We start from the raw sequence: 16,842 nt of genomic DNA, 5'->3' as shown, positions 1-16,842 counted from the left end.
CCCCGTTCATTCTTACAGCCGAGATTGATACAATATATTCAAATTAAAACAAAAACGGCAGCTTGAAATCTAACTAAATAACTATAAAAGTACATCGACATGAAACCAGGTGTTATGAAACTTAGTTCACAAAGGTTGACAATTATCATTGACCTATGATATGTAGTTACTAAGTAACCAACTTTCTGGCAATATTAGATTTATTTCGAAAAAAGAGTCAAAGAACAAAAAGGGGCTATTGTCATGACAAAGATGTGTTTGAAGATTCATTCAGTTATTGAGTGTTTACTGCGGTACTAACTCGTTGACAGTCATGACCAAAATGTTGTTTGGAGAAGGAAAAATATAAAGTACAAAAAGGTGCATAATTCCATTAAAAGGTAAGCAAGAATTAAGTGATATCTGTCATTAAGTTGGTATTACCATGGCAAAGAAGTGTGAGAAATTTTATTCAGTAATTATGTTTAGTCCCCGAGATACTTATCGACAATTCACATGAAAAAATCGCTAAGGACATAAAAAGGGGGAGGTCATCAAAAAGAAAACCAGAGTTGTGAGACGATTGCCATTTAGTTGATAATACCGTGACAAAGAAGTATGTGAAGTTTAATTGCATTGTGATGTTACCAATAATTCCCTGACAATAACCAACAGAATTTTGTTAAAAGGATGCTTCTGTACAAAACAGGCCAAAGTTTCAGCAAAATGGCAGCAAAAGTCCTTCAGTTGATATTATCATGGGGATGGGGAAGGCATGTATGAAGTTTCATTCCGTTGTGAGGAATAATAGATAGGAGTTTGATTGAAGTTGCCTACACACGACCCTGGATTATCACAATACCTTGGCGGTGGGAGTGTGTGTGTGGGGGGGGGGGGGCAAAGTTGGGACGGGGTGGAGTTAATCTAGAGATTTAAACAAGAGCTCATAGAACAGGAAATGCCCCCCCCCACCCTTGATGCATTCTGTAATCATAATTATCGTCTGGAAACGCTTTAACTGTTCCGGGTCACTGTGACCTTGACCTTTGACCTACTGATCTCAAATCAATAGGGGTCGTATCCTGGTCATGATCAACCTCCCTATTAAGTTTCGTGATCCTAGGCCCAAGCGTTCTAAAGTTATCGTCCGAAAACGGTATTACCGTTCCGGGTCACTTTAACCTTGACCTTTAACCTATTGATCTCAAAATCAATAGGGGTAATCTGCTGGTCATGACCAACCTCCCTGTTAAGTTTCGTATTCTAGGCCCAAACCTACTCAAGTTATCGTCCGGAAACGGTTTAACTGTTCCTGGTCACTGTGACCTACTGATCTCAAAATCAATAGGGGTCAACTGCTGGTCATGACAAACTATTACAACTTTCATGATCCTAGGCCCAAGCATTCTTGAGTTATCATCCGGAAACCGATTGGTCTACGGGCCGACTGACAGAACGACATCAGCAGAACAATAGGCCACTCCTTCTTCGAAGAAGGGGCACAAAGATAGGAAGCAGGTATGAAATGGTATGTATGGACAGCATTTCTATATCACTCCTCTGCTACGGGGCAGTGTTCATTACCTTATTCCTTCTACTTTTTCAATTCAGTAAAATAACACAAATACATAGACAGTTTAACTGAATTTATTTGAACAATTGAATCCATAGATCAATTAACTGAACAATACATCGCCGCTGTTTACTTCAAGAAAAACTAAACAACCTATTTAGTTTTAAACTCAACATAGTTCAGCAATGTAAGAAATCACTGAATCTGTTTCATATACTTATCAGAAACAATCTGTCTAAATCCTCAAGATCGTAATCAAACATAAGAACATATATCTACAACTGTGACATACAAACATATCAACATAATACAGACTTTTCTCAGAATTTTTCCACTTTACATTAAACATGTTTAGTTAACAGAAAGAATCCATCACTCAAATAAGCAAATAACCATAAAGTATTTTTATCAAGGCCATGTACCAAATCTATATGAGCAAGAAAATGCATTTTTAAATATTATTTTGACCAATGAATGGGAATCATTATATAAACATACAATTATACATGCATATTATTCCCTTTATGTTTTTAAACTAAAAAAAATAATTTCAAAACTTTCAACCCCCCCCCCCCACCACCCCACCCCGCACCCATCAACAATCGAGTCTCTTTTTAAATTGCATGATTTCTTTTAAAGAACTAAAATGTTGAAAGTGACAACATTTGCTTTGGCCTGCTCATTTTAATAGTTTTCTCTTGTAACTGCAAAAGCTAGTATTTTTGCCAACAGACTTTTTCCAACAGCTATGCAAAAAAATCCAGAAAGACTTATGTACAATCAAATATTGCTTCGGCTGTAATTACAATATAACATATCTCTCTCACTAAATATATATATATATTATACTTATATGTATGTAGTAGAGAAAAAAATAACATCAAAAACATCATAAACAATGTAAATGTAAGCAACAAGAAAAAACAAAGACATGCTCAGCACTTAACAAATATTTATCATTTTACACAGAAGAAAAACCAACAAATTCTCCAATATATATAATAATGTATGGCAAAAATATATAACTATGTTATTGTTAAATGCGTAAGCACACTTACACATTGTTTATGTACATGAATACACCTGTTTCTATGCGCAGGTATCCTCACACACATTACCGGTAACTATCACAGTATACTATTTTTATGTGTAACACATTTTCTTGTTCAAGAACTCAGCAATCAAAAATCTCTGCTTCATATATCACAATCTTTATCTGCTTAGAGTCAGCATCTAGCTGAATTCAAAAATCCCCTCAATGTATCAGGTAACAATTCCCTCACTGTGCCAAGTACTAACCCCCACCCACACTGTGCCAGGTATCAATACCCTCACTGTACCAGGTATCCACAACCCCACTGTGCCAGGTATCAATACCCTAACTGTGCCAGGTATCCATACCCCCACTGTGCCAGGTATCAATACCCTCACTGTGCCAGGTTTCAATACTCTAACTGTGCCAGGAATCAGTAACTTCACTGTGCCAGGTATCCATATCCTCACAGTGCCAGGTATCAATATGCCTCACTGTACAGTATTACTGAATTTAACCTTTTTGGAAGCATGGTTTTCATGTCACTACAAACAGTAGAAATCCCATCTTGCAAATGTACATGACTAAAAACAAGTGCTTAGTGTAACCTCTGTAGCCCACGTTGCATGCTACCTTTGGGGTGGGACGGGAGGAGGGAGACTTACATCACCACTTGCAAAGCTTATCCTTAATAAAATGTTTATAACGAATTCTTAATCATTTCTAAGGCTTAAAAAACATTTAGGGTCGGGCCAAAAATTTAGGGTAGGTCGGGATACCGGAAACAAACAATTTTTTTTTGCGCCTAGTGAGACATACCTTAGACAATAAAGTCTATTAATTAAGGTTCTTTTATCTACATAATTCAATCATAACCCTAAACCTTTTAAAATAACATTATAGCAGCCATACATCTGTGAGCTAATTCTTTTCTTGCTGATTTCCCACAGGTTTCTCATTATCACAAGAAAAAAATCTGGTACAAGATCTGATGTCATTTACCATAAACAGTGTATCATTTACACCAATTTTTAGAATCCAGGTACCTGCCTATAATCATTTTTTGTGTCAAGGTAGCTTAGATATATCCAAATTGCAGCAAAAAAACCCTAAAAACATAAGGAATCCAAAACTGTTTCCAGGGCAGCAGGCCACCCTACCTTTAGATCACAGCATGCTCTATATTGTTCATATTCAATGCCTTTTACTGTATGAATATGCTAACATTATGAAAACTTTGCACTCCAAATTGTTTATTTAATTGATGAGTGCCAAATGTTAAAATACTTACAGTTTTTTTTTATGCATTTTTGCATATATTTCCTATAAATTTTGAATAAAATTTTCACTGTCACTTTTGATGTGTCAGTTTTTTATGAAAGCCTGTATCCATCATGGTATATTAATTGCAAGATGACATTGAAGATTCTATCAATCTCAATAGGTTATATCATAATCTCTTTGTTTTCAAAAAAATTATCATTCGCTGGGTGTCTTTAAGATAAATTATTATCCGTGTTGAACCAGATAAAAAATCCGTAGCAAAATTTTAGACTTTATATATGCTCCAGTCAACCCTACAAACTCCTTAATCCAAATTTTTTTACAAGTTGCAGTAAAAAGGAAAACTTAAGTCTAATATGCCACAACAAATATGCAAGAAGAATTGTCTTTCTCAAGTACATTTTCTCAGGTTATCCTTTAAGTACAAAAAAATATTCACTCCATAAATGGATTTTTTAAAAAAACTTTCTTACGTTATTGTTTTATTTTCACATCTGGTGTATTTGACATAATCGGGTACAGAGATGTTACTGTGAACAATAAAGCCTAAAAAAAAAATTCTTTGTTTCCGGTAACATGCTAAAAAAAATAAGGGTAGGTAGGTCGGAAATTTTTTTTTTGGAATTTATTTTTATTAAGGGAGACTTTTCGGAAATTATTTTTGTGTCAAAAAATGAATACAAATAAGGGGGTTATGCCTTTAGAGCATCAGGAAGTTGATTTCTAACATCACTGACTATGTTTAAAGCATAAAAAGTGTAGTTTGGCAACTTTTTGTCAAAAAGTTGAAAAAATTATTCTCCAAGGCCATAAAAACATTTAGGGTCAGGCAAAAAATTTAGGGTTAGTCGGGAAACCGGAAACAAATTTTTTTTTTTTTATGCCTAATCAACATTTTTAACTGTATTTCTACCAATTACACTCCTTTCCAAGATCTACACCTTAACAAGAAGTCTGTTAACCCTTACCATGCTGGACACGATTGATTCTGCCTTTGCGACCAATGCAGATCATGGTCAGCCTGCACACCTGTGCAGTCTGATCATGATCTGCACTGTTTGCCATTCAGTCAGTATCTTTTTGGTAAGCAACCCTTTTAACAGTTAATGGTACTGTCCAAATTGAAAGATGGACAAGTTCATTATAGAAATTCAGCAGGGTAAGGGTTAAGTACAGCTACACATATTCAAGTGGCAACATGGACTTTGTACAGTCTATCAGTAACTTAGTGCTCCAGTAATTGTTCTTCATCAACTTCAAAAACCGCTATCTTGTGGCAAGTGCTTGTTTAACAGTAAGTGGTTTTAGATGGAGTGTTTTTATGTCAAGGTTGTTACTGAGAAACTGCAATATGTTAGTTTTCTCCAGAGACTGTTATTCTCTTTGATAACAAAACTCTTAACGGGAAGATTTTAATTAACATTTTCAATTTAATATTAATTAACCTTTACCCTGCTAAATTTCTAAAATGCACTGGTCTTTCATTCAATTTGGGCAGAACCATTTTCTATTCAAAGAGGTGTTTGCAGAAAATCTAATGGCTGAACAGGGAACAGCTCTGAAATTGGTCTGCACTGGTCGCAAAGGCAGAAACACTTGCCGCCAGCAGGGTAAAGGTTAAATGGCCTGTGATTACTATTCTTCCATCACGAAATCAAGGGAGAAAGTATTTTCAAATGTTAACATGAACTTCAATCTGAACTCTGACATTTTTGTAAGTACTGCCAGAGTCAATATAAATAAATGTGTTTACCATGTAGGTGTTTTAATTAAGGCGAAATTATCTCATCAAAACTAATGACAATGGTTTCAATTAACCTGGGAGCTGTGCGTGGTGTAATTACGGTGAGTTATTGTTATATCAGTTTTGGTATAATTATTACATGCGGTTAACAAGTATACATGCCCGACTTATAACTGTTTCACCTGGAGCACTATCTGAATAGTGTTGGTTATTTACATCAATAAAGAATGACAGATATCACATAAATCCACAACAGCTGTCTGCATGTACAACAACAGGCTTACTGCATTATAGTATTATACTACAAAAGAAAGGCACAGAAAGTAAATATACACAGCAACATGTATACATATATACTTTTTCATAAGGCCTAAAAAAAATTCTTTGTTTCCAGTAACATGCTACAAACAATTAGGTTAGGTAGGTGGGAAAATTTTTTTTTTGGATTTTTTTTTTTAAGTGAGGCTTTTCAGAAATTATTTTTATGTCAAAAAATGAATACAAATAAGGGGGTTATGCCTTTACAGCATCTGTAAAAGTTGATTTCTAACATCACTGACCATGTTTAAAGCATAAAAAGTGCAGTTTAGCAACTTTTTGTTAAAAAGTTGGAAAAAAAAATTCCTCCAATGCCATAAAAACATTTAGAGTCAGGCCAAAAAATTTAGGGTAGGTTGGTATACTGGAAACAAACATTTTTTTTATGCCTAAACACATACCTGCAGAATCTCGCTATCAACAAAAATTAATTAATTCTAACAAAACAATTCAATAAACATGTGACATTAATTGCTGGTAATGAACTTTAGATAGTTACAAAAACATAACCTTTGTCAACCTATTCTGATAATGTTTCACTAATTAGATATAACAATAACGTCTAATTAACAAAACACTATTTCAGCTTTTAAGTTATGCATAACATTTGGATATTTATAAATAACTCAGAAAAAAACTTGCAAGTTTACAGCAAGATATATGTAAATATAAAGTGTGAAAAGGCGAATTCTAAAATAAAACCCTTCTACAATATAAATTGGTTTGTAATGATTGTCAGTTATGGGAAATCAACATCCTGTTTAAATTATTACCATATGTTATGTCAAATTTTAAGAACCAAATACACAGTAACAAATGCATATTTATTACCCAATTAAAAATGCACTTAAATTCCAGTTTAGGCAAATTTAGTGATTTTGTAGTTAATGCGAAACTAACTTATTTTTTGGAAAAAAAAAGTTGAGACATGGGAAAATCTGTCATTGTATTTAGTGACCAATCAGAAATATGACACACAGAAATATTAAAATATGATTTGATAGGTATTTTAAAACTTTTAGTTCTTCATATACATATTTCTGAATTAGTCAAATCAACGTTAGTATTACTGGTACAATCCAAAAAACTGTCACTACTGATCTGAACCAATGCGAATGACTAATGAGTCAGTAAAAATTTTATGTTTCACATGAATAATTTCTTTCAGTTGCATAAAACTGCTGAATTCCCAAAAATATAAATTAGACAAGATTTAGTACCTATTTGACAAGGATAATGTATTTTACCCATTTCACTGTTCCACTGACAAGCCTTATGAATCGAAAGAAAGATTTAAATGATTACATAAATCACACACAAATAATGATCTTGTACAAAAAAAAAAAAAACAAAAGAAAAAAGACAAGAAAAGAAAAAAAAAACATCATAACTTGTTGTTATCTGATTTTTTTCATCATAAAGGCAATTTGACTGATTTAGTGATTACAATTTAATAATTAACGTGGCACATAATACAGCAAGTGTATACTGATGTATCATTAATATTCATCACAATATCAAATCTGCTTTAAATCTTAGTAATTAAAAGTTTTACTGAGACATAATTCGGCAAAATCCTAACTTTATGTAGTTTATCTATAAACACTATGATGTAATTTAAAGCTATTTCTAACAGGGTAGATCAATAAGGTCATACATATAAATTAATGATGACTACATAGATAAAACTATATTATCGTTATACAAAAACAGTACTATCTGACTAAAATAGTCAATTCTCTCAACTTATTCACGAACACGTTTCCAAAAATAATATTTTTTTTCCCATTAACAGCCTTGTTTTATATAACATCATTAACAACAGAACTAAAATAGAATTCTCCAGTTTTGCATTCATACATTTTGTATGTCTAAATTTGTTCTTGTTCAGTTATTACACCAATTATACATGTAAGAATACAACAAAGTATCGGTTACAATCGTGATGTTAATACCTTGTAACTAGGTGTCACTAAATTATTCATACTGTATATATGTTCTGGAAATAGACAGCCTCATGTCTTATTCAAATATTACAATGATTTTCTTGAAAAGTTCTTATACGACTTATATTTTTGGTTGAAGATGCATAATCATTTTAGACTTGGGATTGTTTTTAACCTAATACAATTACCACTTTACATGTTTATTATTAGGTAATCACACATGTGTATTATAAGGTAATAATACATGTTTATTTATAAGGTAATAACATATGTGTATTATTAAGTAATAATACACAGTCATGTATAATTAGGTAATGACACATACAGCAATTCCATTATCAAGACCTCTTACTAGTTTCTTTACACTATGCATTTGTGATATTTTGTGATTTAAGTTTAATCGTCTTAACCTAATCTGTTAATCCAGTTTAAGTAAATATTTTTGTTTCAATGAGTTGAATTATTGAAAAATTATGTGACCACTTTTCTAACTGAATGAGGTCAGCTGATAACATACAAATTTATTTTACATTAAGGACAATCTTTTTACAATTAATAATTTGTAGACTGGACACTGAAAAACAACATAATATTAAAGTGAAAAAATACAACAGAAATATTTATTTCACATCTTCTTTTATAATGGTTATTTTCAACTTAGCTTTGGAACAGCATAATGAAATCTTTGTTTTGAAAATCCTGATATTAAATTCATGTAAAGCAGATTTCTGGTGCCTGGGTGAGGAACAGACTGGAGATGTCAGCTGTCTCTACCATTAACCCTTATTCTGCTGGACACAACTGATTCTGCTTTTGCGACCAGTGCAGTCTGAGCATATCTGCACTGTTCGTTATTCAGTCAGTGTCATTTAGGTAAGCACCCTTTTAACAGTTAATGGTACTTTCCAAACTGAAAGATGGACTAGTTCATTACAGAAATTAAGCAGGGTAAGGGTTAACCTATGTATATATTATAGTACGGTTCCCAATATAATCTGCAGCTGATACTTACTTAATTTCTTAGTAAGCATATACTGTACAGTCATCAATGACTTTACTACAACATGCTCTTATGACCTTCCTTGCCCTATTGGGGGCGATATGAAATTCAAAAATTACATCAATTTCATGAACTTAATGACATAACATATACCTACATGAACTTTTCAATGGATTTTCAGTGTTCACTGGATAACATAATTACAAATATTAATTTTGATGAAATTAAAGGAAGTAGTGGTGAAAATGCAATGAAATGACCCACAACTTTCCCAGTTGAATCCCCTGAAGTCATTTTTAAGGTTATACAAGTTAAATCACAGGTTGGTATTAATAAGTAACAATGACAATCCTAAACCTGACATATATTTCAAAATGACTTTAATGTGCTGAAATTTTGGAGGTATGATATGGAATGTACACCAATAAATCAATGATTTTTTCTCCGAACCTCTGGAAAATGATCACTAAAATTGGAATTTTAAACGGCCATTGCCAATTACCCTTTTATATATGAAAAGAAAATGTTCATCTCTAATGCAATGTGCAAAAATGAGACTAAAATTATAACAGTAGCAAAGCTAACGTTAAACATTCACACGATCTATACATATAAATATAAACATCATTCCTACATTGTATTTCAAATGACCTTTCTGTATCTGTACTTATATTGACAGTATTTAAGTTAGTGTATACATGATTTAATGGAAAGACCTGTAAGAAATATCAATAGAGCCAGAGAAATCTAAAGCTGTCCTACTCCGTGACCTGGTCAATACTGTAGTTTACATAGTATATATATTCAATATAGATGATATAACTTTACAGATATTTTATCTGTATTATAAAACAGATTTTGCTTATAAAAGTCAATACACATACTAAAAAGTCACTGTCAGATGATTTTTTAAAATGGACAAGTTAGGTTCAACCAGGTCAACTAGCATTTCACCGATTAGAGAAGTACTGTTTGTTCAGAATACAGGACTTGAAACAAAATCTTAAAGCCAGCTGGAATTCGGACAAAATGTAAATGAAACAACTCCACTTCATATGGGAAAAATCTGGCTTGTAAACTATTATGACAAGCATTTCTGATTTAGATGTTAAATTCTTACGTTACTTCAATATGCGGTAGTTTACAGCTACAGACATGGTCATGTAAGTGCAAATACCAAACTGAGCCCGGGTTGTGAAGTAACATTGGGCGATATCTCAAAAACTGCAAACTATCAGTTTTATCAAATTTAGAAACACTTGTTTTTATTTTGGGAAGCCATCTTCAAAATGATGTTATCTTTATCTGTCCTATTTATACACTTAACATGTAAGATAAAGCCTTGATATAACTATTTCAATGTCTTATGAAACAACAATAAAATTTGAATTCTTAAACAGCAACTTTTGTTATTTCCAACCAATAACAATGATTAATTACAATAAAGAAACCAAATCAATCAATCTTAAAAAATTATTCAGTTTAAGTATGAAGTATGGTCTGAAAGTAAGACATCAATCACACAGCATAATTATAGACACATTATGTATGTACTTAAATAAAGTACAATATGAAATTGGACAATATCTTTTTTAATGCTGGTAAAATATGTACCAGTTTATGTTACTAAAAGTGTTCATGTTTTTCGGTATACAAAACTCATCCTAACAATGTAGTACAACTTCCTTTTGATAAAAAAAAACGTGATTACAACCTCATAATGGTAATCATGTACTTGTGTGACCAATTAGAACAGGCCATTAAACATGTGTGAGGTCAAGCAGTTTCAGTCAGATGTCCAAGTCGAAATATATATGCATGAGATCATAGATAAAGCCTTTTATTTTTAAAAAACTTCCTAAAAGGATCACTTTGTTATGGAAGAGTCTATTTCCGTTTCAATACAACACCTATTGTTTGATACCAGTTTTGGGGAATTCTGTTTTATTTTCGCCAAAGATGAAACCACTTGATCATTGTGGCAGTTTATCTGTCAAGCTAGTGTTTTGTGGTCAACACCACTCATATAAATCATATGGCTGTGGCCAATCAGTATTATAGACAGTGACCTGGCTGTAACACACCACCATACTGAACATATTCCAAAATTAAGTACTAATAAAATACTCATAACAGTAAAACTCTACAATTACACATGTTAATATATGGCCCTATCCTATAACAGATAGAAAATTCAATGTCTGTATCCAGACCAGTTACAGTTAACATAAAATTCGAAAGGAAAAGTAGAAACTTTTATGTTGAACGTAAAAAATAAAATGGAAAGTAACTTTTATTGGTTAAGCAATAAAAGTTACGTATTCGGTAATTACGAGCGAAAATGATTCAAATTTTACATACAAATTTGATACTGTTCCCCTTTATTCATTGTCACACATAAAAATTTATTGATATATTTATTTGTAGACTGTATCATTGAATGGTAAATAGGCCAGCTAATGTCCACATGGTTTGTAGTTTAAGAAATTAATTACTTGGCGGAAGATAAACTAAAATGTTTGCATTTCTCATAAAACTGTACAAGTCTTATACAAGCATCTATCATTACTGTCTTTCTCACACTAGAAAACTTAACTGAAAACTAAGGGTTTTCCAGCACACTTAATTTATAAATGTGTAAAACCGTTACTAAATTTTTGAAAAATTTAATCTTATACTATATCTAAACATAACATTATAATATATTAACAATTAACTATCAAGATTGTCTATTTTGTTTAACTAATAAAGTAGTTTACCAATAATTTAACCTAATCTGAATTAATCTGTAGTATTAGGAGATTGTCTCTTACACCTTTTTTCAGTGGGAAATACTTTGTCTATAATGGAAATCTTGGTGGAGTATAACCGTAAACTACATCGGAATCTTTTGTTTTTAATAACACACTCAATAAATAATTTATAATTTACTTCTTATTGGTAAAATTCTTGGATTCAGACATAGAACTCTGTATGTTGTCCACGAAATGTTTCTTGTCAGCAGACATTCAATAATTATGTTCTTGATATTACAACCTTAAACTTATGATAAAGGTGATTCAGGTTAGCAGTGTAATTCAATCTCTTTTTCTAAAACAGAAATATAAATCCCTGCTATCTAATATCTCTATTTGTCTAAAGAAATAAAAACAAAACAACAGAAGTATAAAAATTATTTCTCTAAATTTCGGAGGATTAGGGAACTTGGAAACTTATACAGTTTCATACCATATGGAAAACTTATTTCAAACATACTTTATGATGAAATGAATAATTATGATTTATATACAAAAATATGCTTTAAGCATCCTGCACTGATGAGTTATTTGTGTGTTTTTCCACAATATTTTCTGACTATTTTGTTCCTTTTTTTTTTTTTACAGGTCATCATAAATGAGAAGTTATAAAACTTTACATCAACAAAATATATTATACAATGTATCAGACTCTCGCTGACTCGCGCAAAAATAGATATTTATATAAAATACACTTGCAATTTGAAATAACAATTATATATATATATACGTATTTATATGTGGATTATATACATAGAAAAATATCTCTCCTTAACTCTCAAATTGTTTGTAGCTGAAAAATTATTTTTACATCATAACCAGTTATAAATGTACAGGCTGGTGTTTACAAAACACCAAATGCTTTTCATGTTCAAGCCGAGTTCCTGGAAGCATCCTAGTCTACAGCACAAAGCTGCACACTCTTTAGATAACATGAGAAGAATTCATATGTGTTACAGGAATTGGCACATTCCATCAGCGCCAAGGCCATTTATCTTGAAAATCTATCCTGGATGTTATTTACATAAACAAACGATAAATCTGTGAGCACTCACAAATTCTGGCAAATCCTAACACACACACTGGTTCCATAATCCTTCTCAAAAGGGATGAATTTACACATATATTATTTATATCTGAGCGAAAATACCTCTTCATAAGCTTTCATTGAGCTATTTATATAAGTTATTAATTGTTTATATGCACAGATGTGTCATGACAGACACTGAACACAATTTATTTCACTGGATAATTTGCAAAAAAGTTTTGAATTGCTACTATCACATCACATGTTTCATGCACTTATTAGCAGTAAGTTTGCGAGACATATGGTTCAACACCATAATTCCAAGGACACGTATTCCTTGAATCAGTCAATGAAAGGATTCATGAGCAAGGAAGGTATGCAGGGCTGGGACAATACGGACACTGTCCGTTCACGTACACCTGAGGGTAGTTATTGTTATAGTAATACTGACCAGAAATGTTCAGATTCACTGGCCCATAATACACTTGGTCAATTGTCAATCCATTCAACTGGTCAAATTGCTGCATTTCTAAATATTTGTTGTGAATTCTTTGTTCCTGTTCCATCAGGACTTGACACGCTAATTGCTGAATTAGGTTCAAAGTTTGTCTTCTTTCATGGCCCATCAGGCATATTGTGCTTTCATCTACCACGCGATACAGAGTCAACAGGTACTCATGCTTTAGTTCTTCTTCACCACTGAAATGGTTATTCAAATACGCTTCCAGTTTTTGTCTCTGCTGCTTCACATCATTGAAGTCAATAAAAAAGCGTGAGCACATGTACCTTTCCATTTGGCATACATCCATACTATCAGCTGCTCGAAAGCTCCGTGTTAAGAGATTGCAATATTTCAGAAGCCCACCACCACGAATTTCCTCTGGATTTCTTGTCGCAATAAGCTTGGAATTCAAGTGTGTCCAAGCTTCGTTGAAATCACCGTACACACTTTCAGCAACAAGGGTTGGGTACAGGTTTTCACTCATTGGGGTGCCAGGATCAGATATTTCATGAAACGTCAATAGACTGTCAAGGATTATTTGAAAGGAATCTACACTGAACTCATATTGCCGTTTCACCTTATCCACAAATTTCAGTTCCACATTCTTACCCTTGTTGTTGGAAAGTGAGATCAGGGACCACCTGTCACCATGCTCATTGCAAACCTTCACCATTTTCTGCACATAGGCTTCCTTCAGGCTGCAGCTACTCATTTTCTCCTTGTTAACTCCATCTGGAAGGAAGTCTAACAAACAGTTCAAGACACAATTCTTTATTTTCTGCAATTCATTGTTATTTGTGAGATCTACTCCAAAGATCAAATCTAAGTCATTGTATGGCTGGACATTTTCGTTACCGTTCCCTAGAATATAACTTGCAGCACCGCCATTCAGGCGAATATCCCGCACGCTCACCCCTTCTGTCCGTAATTTCTCTCTCACAACTTGTACCAAATCTTTGAGCTTCACTTCCAAAGTTGGAAAATTTCCGCGTCCGTGAATCGGAATGGCATCCTCCAACACTTTGTCAAGTTTCTCCACTTGCTCGTAACACAGCACTTGAAAACGTCCACAACGAGGTGAATCCTGCGTTGCCATTATTTAAAAGCCTTCAGAATGTTTTAATCTTAATATCTGAAAGCTGCCGAAATTAAAATATGTCCGTTCTCTTTCACAACTAGTCGCTTACTGACATTTCACCACTCGTGAAACTTCTGCTCTTTTTTAATCGATTCACTGTAGCCCTGCCTTCGCAATGAAATTCAATATTACAGCGTTCTGTGCAGGGAACCACAAGATAGATTGCTCACCGAACTATGGAAAAATCTGGAATGCAAAAACAGAAATGGAAACAGGTTATTCCGTTTTGTCATGAAGTGTTAAATAACGAAACTGATATTTTCCATAGAACAACAAAACACAAAAACACCTTTAAGTATTTCTAATTAGTTCATTTTTTGGGGACTATTTTACAACATTTAACGCAGTCACTGCTTGTAATCCTGTACTGCTAAGTAACGTATATCGCCGTAGTAAACTACGCGACACTTGTAGCTTAGTCTAGTGGTCAAAATCGCACTGGGCCCACTTAGTTTACACAGCCTGAAATAGGAAAACTTTTAAAACATATAATATATGTATTCTTGCCTCAAATCTCAAGTCGTGGGACTTTGATATTGTGTAGTGGTCATCTACCAAGTCAGTTCAAATCATATCACTGGCATCGTAAAATTGGGCACAGCGGTCATTGTTTTGCAAAGAGTTATTCGAGAACAATTCAACCCCACCCTCAAGGCCTAAAGCTAAGATATCAAGCATGTAGCATTACCTAGATGTCCTCTATAAATTTGTATCTTGAGCAAAAAGTATTCCCAAGTCTAACTAAGACCCAGAGCTTAGATATTTAGTACGTAGCATAGTCTAGTGGTCCTCTAGTCATGTACGTACCAGCCGGGGTCAAAATCGCACTGGATCCATTTCTTTTATTTAAATAGGATAATTTTTAACACATTCTTGTCTAAAATCTTAACATTGTGTAGTGGTCTTCTACCAACTTAGTTCAAATCGTAAAACTGGACACAGGTCAGCGGTCACATATTTTACAAAGAGTTATTCGAGAACAATTCAACCCCACCCTCAAGGTCTAAAGCTAAGATATCAGGCATGTAGCACTATCTAAATGTCCTCTATTTGTATCTTAAGAAAAAGTATTCTCTAGTCTAACTGTCTCACTTAGAATATATGTTCCCGTATGTTCCCATTCATAAATGCATGCACGTGTATATACGAACACTCAGCCGTTATCATGCTGGACACGATTGATTATGCCTTTGCGACCAGTGTAGATCATGATCAGCCTGCACATCCGTGCATCCGTGCAGTCTCATCATGAGCTGCACTGTTCGCCATTCAGTCAGATTTTTTTGGTAAGTACCTTTTAAACAGTTAATGGTACTGTCCAAATTGAAACTTTGGACGGACAAATTCATCATAGAAATTTAGCAGGGTAAGGGCTAGAATGAGAAAAAATATTTTACATCGATTCTTGTCCACAATGTAGGCTTTAATGACCGTGATACTGGAACAACTATTCAAGCTGTTTAAGTAGGACAACAGATGTGCAGACAGCTACTCCTTACGTGATACGCCATGGATTATAGACATTTAATGCACCTGTCAATATTTTGCCCGCCCAGGGGGGCGGCGGGCCGACCCGGGGGAATTTGACATTTCAAAAATTTTGTTGTCTAAATCCCCACCCTAGGGACAACCTTTTTTGTCTAAATCCCACCCTAGAGCCTGGTTGGTACATCAAATGTTTGTCAAATTCCCGCCTGTCGGGAATGGTCTTCTGTCTAAAGTCCCGTGTATGCCCGCCGCTCCCCCGGGCGGGCAAAATATTGACAGGTGCATAAATGCTGATTCAACACATAAGAAAAACAACAACAACAATACATGTGTATTTTAATAAAGGGTAGATGTAGGATACCCACGTAGAGAAAAAAGGATTTATTTAACCTTATGACTATTTTTTTTTCAAAACCTTCATATGGGTGTATATGAACACATGCTTATGGGTTAGAAATATAAATAAATAATTCTAACATCCCCATGATGCATGTCCTGCGAATCTGACCTCTGAACCATGGTTAATCAGGCAATAAACAACGTAAATGCATTGACTGTTTAAATAAATAAATAAATTGGATATACAGTTATGTTTTGTTTTGATGTATGTAAGCAAATATTAATTTACTTAAAACTCAAGTGAAAACAGAAAAGACATACTTACATTTTTTTCAAATATTATTTATTCCTATAGTCATGTTAATAAAAGAACATTTCACTCTCGACTTTTTTTTCTACTGTGCCAAGAAATGGCGACCTGTTTACTATTATACAGAATCAATGAAATGCGTTCGAGACTTTCTATATTTGGACGCAGACCGTACGTGGGAGTTTCGTCAATGATCGTAAATTGATAGATCGATAGAATTACTACGGCATGAAGTTGAACTGTCTCCTTTCTCAATAAATTGATACTATCCTAGCAGCATCTTTTAATAATGACGTCAAAGTAATTGACCAACCAGAGCGCCAGATTCTGGATCGATTTGAGCTATATATGGCAACAATTACCTTA

General features: G+C 33.5%; 1 protein-coding gene across 1 annotated transcript; it reads right to left on the bottom strand.

The window, feature by feature from the left end:
- Nucleotides 1–1,610: 1,610 nt before the first annotated feature.
- On the bottom strand, nucleotides 1,611–16,581 carry LOC123551863 (terminal nucleotidyltransferase 5C-like). Its single transcript, XM_045341099.2, has 2 exons — nucleotides 16,492–16,581; nucleotides 1,611–14,525 (listed from the first exon to the last, which is right to left on the bottom strand). Exon 2 carries the CDS (start codon nucleotides 14,295–14,297, stop codon nucleotides 13,059–13,061), a length of 1,239 nt encoding a protein of 412 aa, XP_045197034.1. The 5' UTR covers nucleotides 14,298–14,525; nucleotides 16,492–16,581; the 3' UTR covers nucleotides 1,611–13,058.
- Nucleotides 16,582–16,842: the final 261 nt, after the last annotated feature.

The sequence above is a fragment of the Mercenaria mercenaria genome, chromosome 4 (assembly GCF_021730395.1).
Source record: "Mercenaria mercenaria strain notata chromosome 4, MADL_Memer_1, whole genome shotgun sequence".
NCBI lineage: Eukaryota > Metazoa > Mollusca > Bivalvia > Venerida > Veneridae > Mercenaria > Mercenaria mercenaria.
The sequence above is the reverse complement of the archived record's forward strand: the minus strand, read 5'-3'. Positions and strand labels throughout refer to the sequence as shown.